General features: G+C 42.7%; 1 protein-coding gene across 1 annotated transcript; it reads right to left on the bottom strand.

Annotated features, from left to right (window-relative positions):
• Nucleotides 1–4,533: 4,533 nt before the first annotated feature.
• LOC127670512 (aurora kinase C-like) lies at nt 4,534–9,463 on the bottom strand. Its single transcript, XM_052165039.1, has 8 exons — nt 9,414–9,463; nt 8,720–8,733; nt 8,556–8,598; nt 8,160–8,351; nt 7,323–7,461; nt 6,736–6,884; nt 4,928–5,102; nt 4,534–4,704 (listed from the first exon to the last, which is right to left on the bottom strand). The coding sequence occupies exons 3-8, from the start codon at nt 8,576–8,578 to the stop codon at nt 4,534–4,536; spliced, it is 849 nt and encodes a 282-aa protein (XP_052020999.1). The 5' UTR covers nt 8,579–8,598; nt 8,720–8,733; nt 9,414–9,463.
• Between the last annotated feature and the right edge of the window lie 5,270 nt (nt 9,464–14,733).

The following is a 14,733-nucleotide window of genomic DNA, read 5'->3' as shown; positions in this document are numbered from 1 at the left end:
AAAGATTCGGTGCAGCAGTATAGGGGAATACCAGAACAGGGAAGTGGGAAGGGTCGGATGGGGAGAAAGGGGTAGGGAAAATGGCTAATGGGACTTTCGGGGAGTGGGGAGCCAGAAAAGGGGAAGTCATTTGAAATGTAAATAAAAAACTATATCGAAAAAAAGTTGCCTTTATCCATGTATATCATGTTTATGCCTTGGTCCACAGAGGGTATTGGATACTCTGGAACTGAAGCTGTAGATGGTTGTGAACTGTCATGTTCCTGGGAATGGAACTCAGGTCTTCTAATCAGCATCAAGTGATCTTATCCTCTGAAGCATTTTGCCCCATAATTTACCTTTTAGAAGTTAGATGACTAAGTCAAGGCCAAAATGTTGAAAAGATTTTATGGGATTTGTGACATAGTACACAAAACAATTTTGGTCAGATCTTGCCAAGGAAAAAAATCATACTGATGTAGCAATTTTAGTGGCATTATTCATTCATTTCAGATAAACCTGTGTCTTAAAAGTAAAATAACAAAAATATCAATATGAGGCTTCAAAGTGTTCCAAATAAAATGGAACATGGAGGTTACATGAGGGTTTCTACTGCTGTAATGAAAGACCACATCCAAAAGCAACTTGGGGAGGAAAGGATGTTATTTGGCTCTCATTTCCACATCACTGTCATCTTTCAAGGAGGTCAGGACAGGAACTCAAACAGCAGGAACCTGGAGCCAGCCAGTGATGCAGAGGCCATGGAGGGGTGCTGCTGGAGAGAACACACAGGTCTCTCAGCAGAGGAACGATAGAGAAAATGTTGTACATTTACACAACGGAGTACTACTCAGCTATTAAAAACAATGAATTCAAGAAATTCTTAGGCAAATGCATGGAGCAAGGAAACAATACCCTTAGTGAGGTAACCCAATCACAAAAGAACATAGACAGTATGCATTCATCCAAAGGCTCTGAATACTCAAGATAAAACTCAGAATACATGAAGCACAAGAAGAAGGAAGACGAAGTGTGGATACTTTGATCCTTACTGGAAAGTGGATCAAAATACCCACACCTCATAGCCAACCAATAGACTGAGCATATGGACCCCAATGGAGCAGCTAGACACAGGAACCAAGGAATTGAAGAGGTGTGCACTCCTAACATGTACCACCAGTACCCTAGAGCTCCCAGGGACTAAACCAACAACCAAAGAGTATGCATGGAGGGATCCATAGCTCCAGCTATATATGTAGAAGATGGCCACCTGAGACATCAATGAGAGGAGAGGCTATTGGTCCTTTGAAGGCCTGATACTGGAATGCAAGTCAAGAAATTTTGGGAGAGGGCATGAGCATAGGGAGGGGGACAGATAGGGGTTTTACAAAGAGGTAATGAGGAAATGTAAATACGGCAAATATCTAACCAAAAAATGAAAGCCAAAAGAGGATACTGGATAACCTAGAGAGCTCTAAACGTTAAGGGTAAGATTGCAGAAAATGTGTAGATTAGTCTAATTTACACAGTGAATTCCCATCCAACCAGAGTTACATGGGTAAACCCGATTTCAAACAAATAACTAAGAATGCTGAACAGTCTCCAAATTGAGGATAGTGAATACCTTATATTGATTCAGTAGCTAAAAGAGTTTTTTTGGGTTCATCTCTTGATATTGCTACGAAGGAAGAAACATAGGCCGTCCTGTTGACAATTTAGCTGTGCAATGGAGAGATGGCTTTGTGATTCAGAACATTGGCTGCTATCTGCAAGGGAAAGGACCCGGGTTCCATATCCTATACCTACATCAGATTGCTCAAAACCATCTTAAACCCCATTCCAGAGGAACCAACATCCTCTTGGCCATCTTCAAGCACCTTCATGCTGTAGTACACATACAAATGAAACCAAGCAAATACATACATACATACATACATGCATACATACATACATGCCTTCTAATTTAGCTCTATGGCCTGGTATGGTAGGGCGTGTTGTTAATGCCACCTCTCTGAGTCTGAGGCCAACCAATTCTACATGGCAAGTTTCAGGCTAGTCAGCTTCATAGTGAGATCCTTTCTCAAAAGCAAAACAATTAGCTAATAGCCTTTGCACTTGCATGCACTTGAGAAGTCCAAGCATGAGGATCAGGACTTCAGGGTTCAGCCAGGCCTACATAAGGCCTCTACCAAAAAAAAACAAGATCATGTAGTCAAAGTTATTCAATTGTGAGGTGTGCAACAATGTATGTGAGACATAAACTTGTGTGTATATGCATGAGCTTACATGTAAGAGAATAGAAAGGACACTGCAGGGGCCTGCTCTATCATTGCTTTATACCCAAGTCACCATCTCTCAGTGTACTTGGAACTGGGACCCAGTTGTTCTGCTCATTCTGATCAACAGTAGTGGGGTTATTGCATTGCACATAAACTTTTCATGTGGGTGTTGAGAATCTGAACAAAAGTCCCTATCTTTTGCAACAAGTGCTCACACTCACTGAGCCATTATTACCCACTAGCAAATTATTGAACCTCGAGTGTTCCTTTAGTACTTAAATATAGTCCTACCCATCTATGATGTAACTTCTAGAGGATGAGGCAGGAAGATAGTAAGGACAAGGCTGCCTGGGTGATGCAGTGAGACCTTCCTTTGAGACAAGAAAGTGGACCTGCACAAAGTTAAGCATTGGAGTGTTTGTATTCCCTGTACAGAGACATAAGGTTCCACCACCTGTACTAGGGCAGAGTAGGAAACAGTATTTTAGTGCTGCTCAATTTTGTCAACTTGACACAAACCTAGGCCTATTTTGGAAGAGGAATCTCAACAGAGGAAAAAACCCTAGCATGTTGGCCTGTAGGTAAGTCAGTGAGGCTTTACTTATGGGTTTTAAGACATGATTTCTCTGTGTAACCTTGCCTATCCTGGAACCCTCTCTATAGACCAGGCTGAACTTGAACTCAGATCTACCTGCCTCTGCCTCCCTGGGGTTAAAGTTGTGCTTCATTTCCACCCCAGTGTGGTATTTTTAACTAGTGATGCAGTCTGAGGTTCCAGCCAACTGTGGGTGGTGCTGCCTCCACCTCTGAGCATGTGGTTTGGGTTGTATAAGAAGGTTGAACAAGCCATAAGGAAATAAGGCACAAGCCTGCAATCATCATTGCTTCATGGCCTCTGCTTCAGTTCCTGCTTCCAGATTCTCGTCTTGAGTTCCCAACTCCACGTCCTCTGATGACTGTTACCTACCTAGAAGACAAATAAGTGTTTTTCTGCCCACATTGCTTTTGGTCATGGTGTTTTATCACAGTAGTAAGAACCCTAACTAAGACATATTTGTAACCTGTTTTTATAGATCATCTAAGGGACAAAAAAAAGTAAACTGTCATTCCATGACTGAAGGATATTTAAGGGGAGAAATTAGGAGTAAAACGTGCATATTTCAAACATCAAAGATTTCCATTCAAACAAGGAATGCATGTTACTTCATTTTCCTTTGCTATGAAGAAATACTTAAGCCTTGGTACTAAAATAATAATAAAAATTGCTAAATTGGCCAGGTTGTCCTTGAACTGAACTTATCTTGTCTGTGCCTCCTGAATACTTAAGGTTGTAGGTATGGGTCACCAGGCTTGGCTTCAGAACCATCAAACAACAATGCACACTGCACAGGAGGATTTGGGGACTGTGTGAGACTGACATTCTGTGTAAAATGTAGACTGGAGTGTGTGTGTGTGTGTGTGTGTGTGTGTGTGTGTGTGTGTGTGTGTGTATAGTGTGCCCTATTGGGCGTAGGCCTGGGGGATTAACAAAAAACACAGACACGTGTCATCCTGTAAGGAGAATGCCAAAGCTTTACGGAGAGACCAGCAATATATATATATATATATATATATATACTAGAGGCCAGGGAAGGAACAGGAGAAAACAATTATAGTCATAGATCAGGCACCTGGGAAGTCTGTACCACACCAGGCAGGAAGGCAGGACTCAAGCTAAGCCACGTGATGTATTGCTCTCAAGAAATCTGTGCAAAAAGCTCAGCCGGGGGTGTTGAGCCAAGCTCTCTGATTCCCAACAATTTCATTTATTGTGTATTTTGTATGTGTGAGCATGGATGTGCCTCTGTCCATGTGCAGAGGACTGGGGACTGAGTTTGCTCCCCAACACACTGGTACAGGCTGGACATACTTTAGTGAATCTGTGTGTGGGGAGCTGGACATAGCAGGATCACGCTGTTTCAGGTATCAGTCAGCCAAGCCAATTTGGTGAGTTTCATGTTCAGTTCAGAGACCTAGCCTCTCGAAAAATGAGAGGGAGAGCAATAGAGGGAGTCACCTGATGTGGGCCCCTGGAATCCACCCATATCACTCATGTATAACAAATGTTTCCATCCAATCCACATACTATCTCACTCAAGCAAAAAGACTGATAGCACATTAATCAGTTTTATTTATTTTTGCTTCATAAAAGAGAAAATAAGCAAACCACATGCAGTAACAAACCGAGACTGGAGAGCTTCCTGAAGAAACACATAGGAATAAAAACAGACAGGGCTCAGGAAGCCATCAGAGAACAGGGAGGCAGGATCCTTTGAGAGTGTTCCCTGACCCAGGGGTGCTTCAGGACCTGGGCCAGGCTCAGCCTCTCTGAGGGATTGTACCTAAGAAGCTTGGAGATCAAGTCCTGGGCTCCTGCAGGCACTGATGAAGGAAACTTGAAATCCACCTAATATACCAGGGGAAGAAAAATAGAATCTAGTTATTCTCATTGGGTAATCTCCCCCCTGTTTTATAAGTCTCCTCATGGCACCCTTTTGCCTATTAGTAGATACTCTTTTGTACATGCTCCATTTCCGAAAGCCCACCCAGGATCCATCATTGCCTGGCTTCCTGGTGAATATAGTGTGTGTGTGTGTGTGTGTGTTTGTGTGTGTGTGTTTTCATCATACCTTGCAAATGCGTCTGTATGTCTCGCTGTGGGTGTTGCTCTCAAACGGGGGCTTTCCCACCAGCAGCTCATAGCAGAGCACCCCAATACACCACAGATCAACTGTCTCATTGTACATTCTCCTCGCTATCATTTCCGGGGGCAAGTAGTCCAGAGTCCCGCACATTGTCTTTCTCCTAGAGCAGGACACAAAAGCGAGCACTGTGCATAAGCTCAGGAGTGAAATCTTCCATATTTAGTTTCCAAGGAAATGTTAGACACAGGGACTTCTTGAAGAGTCCCCTTCTGTGCATGGCTGAGGCAGTGAGAACTGTTCACATATACCAACTGCTAATGTGGTTGAAGAATCACAGGGGGTATAGGATATTAGTCATGAGGTAAAGCACTTGCAGCGGGAATTCCTGAGAACCTGAGTTCTATACTCCAGTACCCACATGAAACCCAGTGCATGTCTATAGTCCTAGAACTCCTACAGTGAGATGGGAGGCAGAGGAGAATCATAGAAAGTCTTTAGATCAGCTAGCCAAGTATGAACCAGCAAACAAAAACCCTGTTTCAAATAAGGTGGAAGGTGAGGGATTGTCCTGATGCTGTCTTCTGACATGATGCCCCCCAAGATACAACATGACTCATGTGTGCCTGCACTCTCACATGAGAATAAACACAGATTTTTCTTTTTCTTTAAGAGTCAGGAAAAGCAGATAGATATAATAGAAGCTCATATCTCTTAATTTTGGCATTTGGAAAAGTTGCAACAGGAAGAGCATTGTGTGTTTGAAGCTAGAATGAACCCCCAGTCAGTCACACAATGCAGGACAGGAGAGATGACTCAGTGCTTTAGAGTACTGTCTGTTCTTCTAAAGTACCCTGGATGGATTTTCAGAATCTATGTGGCTGCTTATAACTATTGGATGCCCTCTTCTGGCTTCCAAGGGAACAAGGTATGAAAAATGGTGCAGAAATCCCTCATGCAGGCAAAACATCCACATAAGTTAAAAAAAAAAAAACCTAAACTAACTCAGAGGAAGTAAATATTGTAAGGGAAGGTATGTTAAGTCCATGTTTTAAAATTACTCAGTCATGTGTAGCATATCACATGTAGCATATCATCATAGGATTGCTGTAAGTTTAAAGGCAGCCAGGCAGTCTACAGAGTCAATGAGTGAGGAAGATTTATTACATATATAATAATGGCATGTGTTTCATGACGCACCGAGGAATGATAGGCTCATCAACATTGAGAAATTCCATCTTGAGACGCTTGCAAATTTTCCATAGAATCTTACTGGCAAAGGCAAACACTAAACACTGATAAATACTAGGAAAGAAAAGCCAAGCTCTAGGTGTATGCGTGTGTGTGTATGTGTGTATGTGTGTTTGTGTGTGTGTGTGTGTGTGTGTATGCCCACAGACACATACTAACAGAGACAAAGGAGGACATTCAGTGTCTATTAAGCTCTCCACTATATTCCTTTAAGGCAAGGTCTCACGGAACATAACCCAGTCATTTCTGCTAGTCTGACTGCCCAGTTTGTAGGATCTTCCCCATAGTCATAGCCAGAGATTTGCAATTTTTTTCCATCTAGAGTCAGGTTTTCTTGCTCACAAAGGAACTGCTTTTATCTACCAAGTTCATCACCCCAACCATTTAATTCTTGCAATCTGCAAGTGCATTTTAAGGTGTATATTTGGAAAAGGTGCTTATTAGTCCCAAGACACAGTTGATATCTGAATCTTCATTGTGAGATGAATTCACTTGGGAAATGCCTCACTATTCTGAGGGTCCCACCCCCATCCCATCCAACCTACCTGAGAGAGGGGGTATGCACAGACCACCCAAAGTCTGCGATCTTCACCTCACCCCTGAGGCCCAGCAGGAGATTCTCTGGTTTGATGTCCCTGTGAATCACTTTGTTCTCATGGCAATAGGTCAAGGCATCTGACAACTCCTCTATTATCTGTGTGAACCAAAGCAATATGGTCAGGAGAAAACTTTCAGTTTCCCTGTGACTTAGAAGAGACATGAATGTTATGACTGCCATGGAATCTCATTTTTTACAATAATTTCAGCCTGAGCTATCTAGGAAGATTTCCTCTATCTCGGAACAAAAAAAGAGATGAAGGCTAGCAAGATGTCTTGGTGTGTAAGAGGGCTTGCTGTACAAGCCTGGTGACCTGAGTTTCATCCCTGTAAGCCACACAAAGGTGAAAGGAGTCCTCTCCAAGTTATCTCATGAAGTCTATATGTGCATATTATGGCCTGCATGCTCCCCCATTCCACATCCCACAGTACTGATGAAAATGGTAATTCAAGAAGACTTGGGATGGGTATAATGACAGCCACGATTAGTGACAGACATCATTGAGTACTTCCTTGCTCCCAGAGCTCCCCTCACCGTGGCTGTACGCTGTTCGGTCAACTTCTGTTTTCTCTGAAGCTCCTTATAGAGCTCACCTCCTGGAGCATATTCCAGAATTAAGTACACCCGAATGTCGTCATGGAAGTAGTTGTACAGGCGAAGGATATTCGGATGCCTGAAGGAGGAAGGAAGGGCCAAGGCAGGCAAGACAGCACTGCAGAGACATTTGTTGCCAAGCCTACCAACCCGAGTTTTATTTCTAGAATCTGTATGTGGAAGGAAAGAACTAATTCCTGCAAGTTGTCCTCCACATGTGTGCTGTGCCTCACATGTAGCCCATGTGACACCACACCCTGTAACTTAAATAAAATAAAAAAAGGGGCTGAGCAATGCAAGACTTTAATCTCAGCACTCCAAAGCCAGATGCAACAAATCTGGGAGTTCAAGAGCAGCATACCAGATCTACAGAGTGAATTCCAGGACATCCAGGGTTATACAGAGAATCCCTGTCCCCAAATAACCAAAACCAAAACTAAAATAAGCAAGCAAGCAAACAAGTAGGTATAAAATAAAATCAATTACCTTTGAGGCAGACTCTCACTGTGTAACCCTGACTGGTCTGGAACTCAGCAAGTGGGCCTCAAATTTAGTGATCTACATGCTCCTGTTTCCCAGGTGCTCAGGACAAAGGAATGTCTTTTTAATACAGGAGATGTATATCACCTGAGGAGCAAAACTGGAGGCTGGCCTCTGACTTGTACCTGTGTAGACACTTGAACCTGGCATGTTCAAACCCAGGAGACAGGTCAGGGCAGCAAAAGGGAAGCAATGCTAGACAAGGGCAGCTCTGAGTTCCACATAGACCACACTTACTGTAGGTGTGTCTGGATCTCCACTTCCCTGCGAAGTTGGTGCTCCAGTCTCTCCTTCACTATCTCAGACTTGAAGAGGACTTTGAGGGCCACAATGAAATGATTTTCCTTGAGTCGAGCCAGGTATACACGGCCAAATTTCACCCTGCCCAGAGGACGACCGATTTCAAAGTCATTGATGGTAAAATGCTTCCTGAACAGATGGAAGAGATGACCTCATCTCAGAGACTAGGAAGAGTTAGGGGTCCCCAACTGCTCTCCTTCCTCATTCCCTGAGCAGTGGCATTCCATAGGGAAAACAGCATTTTGAATGCAGTAGTCAATGCTCCTCTTGCCCAACTCACTCTTCACCTGAGTCCCATTTTCTTTCTTCTAGAAAACATAGGAAAGCACTCACCTGGTTGAGGTGGTGGACTCCATTTTTCCAGTGGCTAAGGAAAGAGAGAGGAAAAATGGTCATGGTGATGTTCAGTAGCAATGCTAGTCTGTGGGAGGTAGACACAGGAGGCAGGAGTTCAAAATCACCCTGCACTCCATAGCAAATTTGAGGCCCACTTTGTCCAAAAGATATGCACCTTATCAGGACTGGGGAGGACGGGAAGGGTAGAGGTATAGGAGGAGGGGAAGGGGAGTCAAGAATGTTGTAGGGGAGAACATGGAATGGAAAGGGAAAAGGGAGAAGGAGAAAATGGACTGCAATGGAGGGAGAGATGGAGTGAGAGACCAAGAAAAGAAGACAGAGGGGTTGAGAGAGGAGAAGAGAGAGAAGAGTAAAAGAGAGAAGAAGAGAGGAGAGAGAAGGAGAGAGGAGAGAGAAGAAGAGAGGGGAGAGGTTATGAGAAAAGAGAGGGAGAAGGGAGAACAGAGGAGAGGGAGAGAGGGGGAATGATGGTGGGTCAGAGAGAGAAGGCTGAAGCTTTCACTGTGTGAGAGAACAAACACACACACACATGCACACCATCTGCAGACCCCAGTGGCCTCTAACTTTCCCCACCCTGCTGTGTCATTCTCTTCCTTGCGAGAATATTATATATATGCCACCACCTTGGGGTTGGTCCTGGCTTTCATACCTCTTGTGTGGGATGCCAAAGCCACAGTGATGACTCTCCTCCTTGAACTCTATAAAGAGGTGAGGACAAGTTGAAGTCCTACTAGCTGCTCAGATCCTGGAAAAGGGTAGGCAGGTAAAGCTCTGACTGTGGCCTCCCCAACCAGCCAGAATGTCCCACCCACCCCAGGAGAGCTTGACCCAGACACTGGTAATTCACTAGCACAGCTGCACTCAAGAGGTTTCCAGATCGAGCTTTGGCAGAGACTAGTAGGTACCAGCTGATAACCATTGGTTATCATTCTGAAGTCATAGGGATGCAGACTAGGCATGCCTGAGAAGGTAGAGCTTCTCCCAGGCTGCTTGCCTGGGATGGTGGGGGTGGGGCCAGAAGGAGGACACTGGAAACCTAAAATCTCTTGCAAGGTTAGTACCATTTGCTGAGGTCAACAGCAGGAGCACTAGGTGTTCTTGCAGGTACAAAGGACCATCAATCAACCTGGAATTCCCCATGGTAAGGGACAGTAAATATGTGTCTCCTCTATCAAATACGATGAAATTTATGTTGATTAGAATAAGGAATCTTTAAAAATCCTGCACACACCTCTAATTCCAGCACTCAGGAGGCAAGCAGCATCTCTGAGTTTGAGGCCAGCCTGATCTAAAAGAGCAAGTTCCAGCACAGCCAAATCTACCCAGAGAAATCCTGTCTTGAAGAACAAACTATTGGGAACTGAAAATCCAAAACAATCCAAGCCATGCAGGATCTTTATTTGAATTAGGCAGGAAAACCTGACCAGTGGGGGACAGCAACACATTCATGGGAACTGACTGCTTTTAGGGACTCATAAGTAGACGACAAAAGTCTATTTTAGTCAGGCCTCTACCGAGTGATCAGTGCTACAAAACTTGGGAGCTGAACTGCAAGCCCATGCCAGAATATCAACAGAAAGAATTTAAGCCTGAAGACATAAACATCTGTGCCAAGTTACAGTTCCATATTCCCACCCATCAGGATTTGGCAGATCCAGCCAGACATGGTTCCTGCCTCTGGGACAAGACTAGCAGGCACTCATTTCAACTAACTAGACTGTCCTCCTTGTTAACTAATGCTAAAGACTCCAGATAATCAGAGACTGCACAAGTTTGGGAGGTGAGGAGGTGTAGCTAATATCTCCTAAAAATGGCAAATTCTGGAACCTTCAGGGCAGCACTTAAGGCTATGGAAAATAGTACCTGGAGCCTCCTGACCCAGAGAAGGTAGTGGTGGAGGCACAGAGTAGGACTCTGTTGATGGCTTTGAAGTCTGAGGGTCTCAGTGCTTTCTAGCTTTCTAACTGTACTGGAATCTGGTGAACATTCTGAAGAGTCCCAACAACTTTCTTGCTCTTTCTCAGGGTAAAAGACTACTGGGTTAGGTGATTAACACCTGTAGCCTAACAGGGGAGGGTTAAGCAATGTGACCTTTGTTCTATCTCAGCAGGAAGTGCTGAGCTCTAACTTCCAGCCTGATAGTCAGAAGTCTCAGGAAGAAAAAGGGACACTTATAGAAGTGATTATAGTTTATTGCTAAGTTGTAAAAAGTTTCCTATGAAAGCTATCTAAGAGGGAAAAGCAGAAAGATTCCAAGTGGAGACAGGGAAATATGCTTCTAGGTGGGGAAAGGCAATGAGAGACAGAGAGAGACTTTCTCTTTTGTCTTCAGTACTTATATATCTTTCAGAATACATGATCATGTTACAAAGTTCATCACAAGTTCACACAAAAATCAAATCATTAATTGAAATAGAAGTTACAAAAGAGAATGTTTACATGCACATCCATTAGGAGCTATTATCTAGCTAAACATTTATCATCTGTCTGAGCTCTACAATTTCAATGAAAGTTTAAAACTAAAGTTTATAAACTAAGTCATTAGAGACGTGTTGTATAGATAAACCCAGTCAATATTTTGTCTTCTGTCCTTGTACCTATAATAAATCCTAGTTCACTTTTTATGACATTTGGTTAATTGTTTTACAACCTCTTGGAATGTGCTGAGTAGGAGAAAGTCGGGTTACCATCTAAGGAGCAATTAATTGGCGATTCTTGGGAGACTGGCAGAATTCTCCTTGCAGATGTGACTATCAGAAAAGGACCTAATAGCAGTCCTGTTTTAAAACAGCTAAATAATCACATATATAATTTTAAGAATTCTTGTAGGATCATCATTAAAACTTAAGTCATCTATTTGTATACATAGCATCACTATAAGTATATCACTGTGGATCTGAGAAGATCTGCCCCAAAGGGGTGTGCTATTACTTATTGATTATTATATACATTTAATAATAATAGGAAAGGTATATTAATAGCAGGAATCTTTCCTAAAATGAATTCCTCATAGCCTTGCTTAGTGAGGACTCACCTGTAGCAGATTATATAATAATCTGAAGCAGGCCAATTCAGGATGATCACCTGCTAGTATATTAGCTTGTCCCATTATGGCTCCTGACAGAAAAGAACTCTAAAATCCTTAGTTCAAAGATACATTTCTCAACTATGCAAAATATAAGGACACAATATGAATTACATGAGGGGCTTCACAAATCAAAAGAACAAAAGCAGCTTTGCTGTGAGACAAATTGTCAGAGGATTCCAAGGAAGGAGATAAAGCAATTCAGAGAGTGATGATGGCAGGAGAGATCACTTCCCTAAGCTTTTCCTGCTTACAAAGGCAGACAGATTCCTGAGTTTAGGGTAGGCCTGGGACAGAACAAGGTTAGGCCCACTCTTGGTAGAAATGGTAATTTCAGGGCAGGGTCCCACCGAGCTAGCTTATCATCTGTGTTTAACAGAGGCAGGCAGATCTCTGAATCATTTTTGCAATGTTAAAAAAGAAAATGTGCTTGCTGTCTGTATTAGTCATGGTTCTCTAGAGTCACAGAACATATGGTTATCTCTACATAGGTAGGGAATTTGTTGATGACTTACAGTCTGTAGTCCAACTGCCCCCAAATGTTAAACAGCTGCTGTGGATGGAAGTCCAAAGATCGAGCAGTTCCTCAGTACCACAAGGCAAGCAGGCAATGAAGAGTGAGTTTTCACTCTTTCCAATGTCCTTATGTAGGTCTCCAACTGAGGGTGTGGACCAGATTAAAGGCCTGTGCCACTGTGCCTTTAATACCAGAGGACCTTGAACTCAGAGATCTCCCTGTCTTAATCTTCTGGAATTCATACCCATTATGTCCAAGATCTCCATGCCAAGATCCAGGTCAGAAACTTGTATTTCTCAGTCTGCAGATTAGGATCATAGGTGAGCCTTCCAATTCTGGATTGCAGTTCATTCCAGATATAGTCAAGTTGACAATAAGGAATAGCCACTACACTGTCTCCTAAGAATCAAAGGCCTAGGGTCATGAGATGCTGATTCATAGGATAATCAAAAGGAAACCTGGAGTAAACATCTGGATTGATATATGAAATAAGTGTCGGTTATGATCTACAAGAGATATCCGATCCAGAGAATTTTTTTTATAGATTAGCAAGACAGAACTGCTTGGAGAACTGTTTAAAGCAGAAAATAGAGAGAGCTGTCTTAAGCAGAGCAGGGGCAGATTTAGAGATGGGGGACTTCCTTAGGAACATGTCTTTGCATTTCACTTATCTTGTCTGTTCCCATAGGCTGGGTTACTGAACTATGGTGGGCCACTTGCCCAGCATTTATATCTCAACTTGTAAACTAGGATGTCAGTTGCCACTTACTTGTCTCTTTCTGCCAAACATGATGGTAACTAGGTAGGTCTTTGGGAACTTAAACTTTATCTGATTCCTATTCAAAATGGAAGTTCTATTCAAAAGGCTTCAGTTCGCTTCCTTCTTACAAGACAAATTAAAAAAAAAAACTCCCACCTACCTTGTGAGGTTTAGTGTTCTTGTTTTTTTTGCCATGCCTCACCCTCAGCCACCTCCCCAACTCACAGGGTTCCTTGTGTAGCACTGGATGTTTTGATAATCCTTGTGTAGACCAGGCTGGCCTGGAATTTAGAGATCAGCCTGCCCCTTGCTCCAGAGACCTGGGATCAAAGGCCTGTGCTCCCACAACACAAGGCCAATTCAAGTATTTAACCCTCTCTAAGCAGTAAAGATTTTGTTTCCACAAAAGTTCAATGCTTTCCTAAAGGAATTTGATGGCCTAGAGCAGTGACCTTTTACTCTTCTTTTCAGACTAGACAATATGAGTAAAATTCTGAAGAGCAACCCCAGTTAAGGGATAAAACAAACCACTACTAGAAAAGAAAGCAAATACACGTGTCTCCGCCTGTATTCTCTTTGCAGAGACTTGAACTCAGAGACACTGCCTACACACACACACAATACAAACACACACACCTGCCTCCGCAGTGCTGGAATTAAAGCCATGCCCTATTCAGCCAGCCAACTAAGACATATTAAGACATGTCACTATGCAAAAGTTAAAATCTATAGCCTTCTAGTTTTACTTTTTATTGCTTAAGATTTAATCTTTTCATTGTTTTATCTTTTTGGCTTTTTTGAGAGAGTATCTCACTGTAGCCTGGGTCTTGCCATGTACTCCAGGGACACCCTGTAATGTGCAAAGTAGGCTAGCGTCAAGCATTATATCATCATGAGATGGTTTGGCACATGTGTATTCAAATGCTGATTTCTGTGCAAGGACACCTAATTGCTATAAGATGTTTGCAGTGTCATAATTGTTGAAGCGTCTCCTGTCTCAATGTTGTGTAAAAATTGTTCTCCATCACCTCTGATTAGTTAATTGTTGAGGGCTTTTGAGGCCTCTTCTAGGAAGATCATCCTGATAAACCCCTAGACCCAGAGACCATGGAGACTTTGTTTATTGCCTGTTTGATTACTTTGATTATTTGTTCCTTGACAACTTTGTTTGTGCTTTGTTTGTTCCTTAACTACTTTGTTTATATCTTAGGACTGGTTGTATTCTTTGTATGTACTTAGAATGATATAAAAGCACAGTGCAAAAAAAAAAATCCTGCCTTCAGCTTTAGAATTGACTTGGGTCATGTTATAGTGCTGTCTAATGGCCTTTTTCTTTTCAATCCTTGCTCCCTCCCTGGAGAACCCATTGACTGAGCTGACCTGGTCAGTTGGTAAAGATCTAATCAGCCAATAGCTGGGCAGGAGAGATAAAATGGGATTTACCATCCCAGTGAGGGGTTGAAGGTGGAATGAGAGATCAAGAAGGGTGTCATGAGGGAGTCTCCATGAGGAGATGAATGGAGCAGGAGCATCCAGGGCAAGACTAAGATGGCAGGTAGCAGGGCATGTGGCTGGAAAATAGGCCAGGCCATCATAGTAGACTCAGAATAGATGAATATCTGCTCAGCTATAATTCTTGATGCTTATTAATGAATATAATCTCTGTGTCATTCTATGGGAGTTCACATAGGAAAGATGATACTTACACTATTATAGTATACAATTCTCCTGCCTCAGCTGCTTATAAGCATACCCTACTACACTTGGTGGTTTCTCTTTCTTCTTTTTCTCT

The sequence above is a fragment of the Apodemus sylvaticus genome, chromosome 1 (assembly GCF_947179515.1).
Source record: "Apodemus sylvaticus chromosome 1, mApoSyl1.1, whole genome shotgun sequence".
Taxonomy (NCBI): domain Eukaryota; kingdom Metazoa; phylum Chordata; class Mammalia; order Rodentia; family Muridae; genus Apodemus; species Apodemus sylvaticus.
The sequence above is the reverse complement of the archived record's forward strand: the minus strand, read 5'-3'. Positions and strand labels throughout refer to the sequence as shown.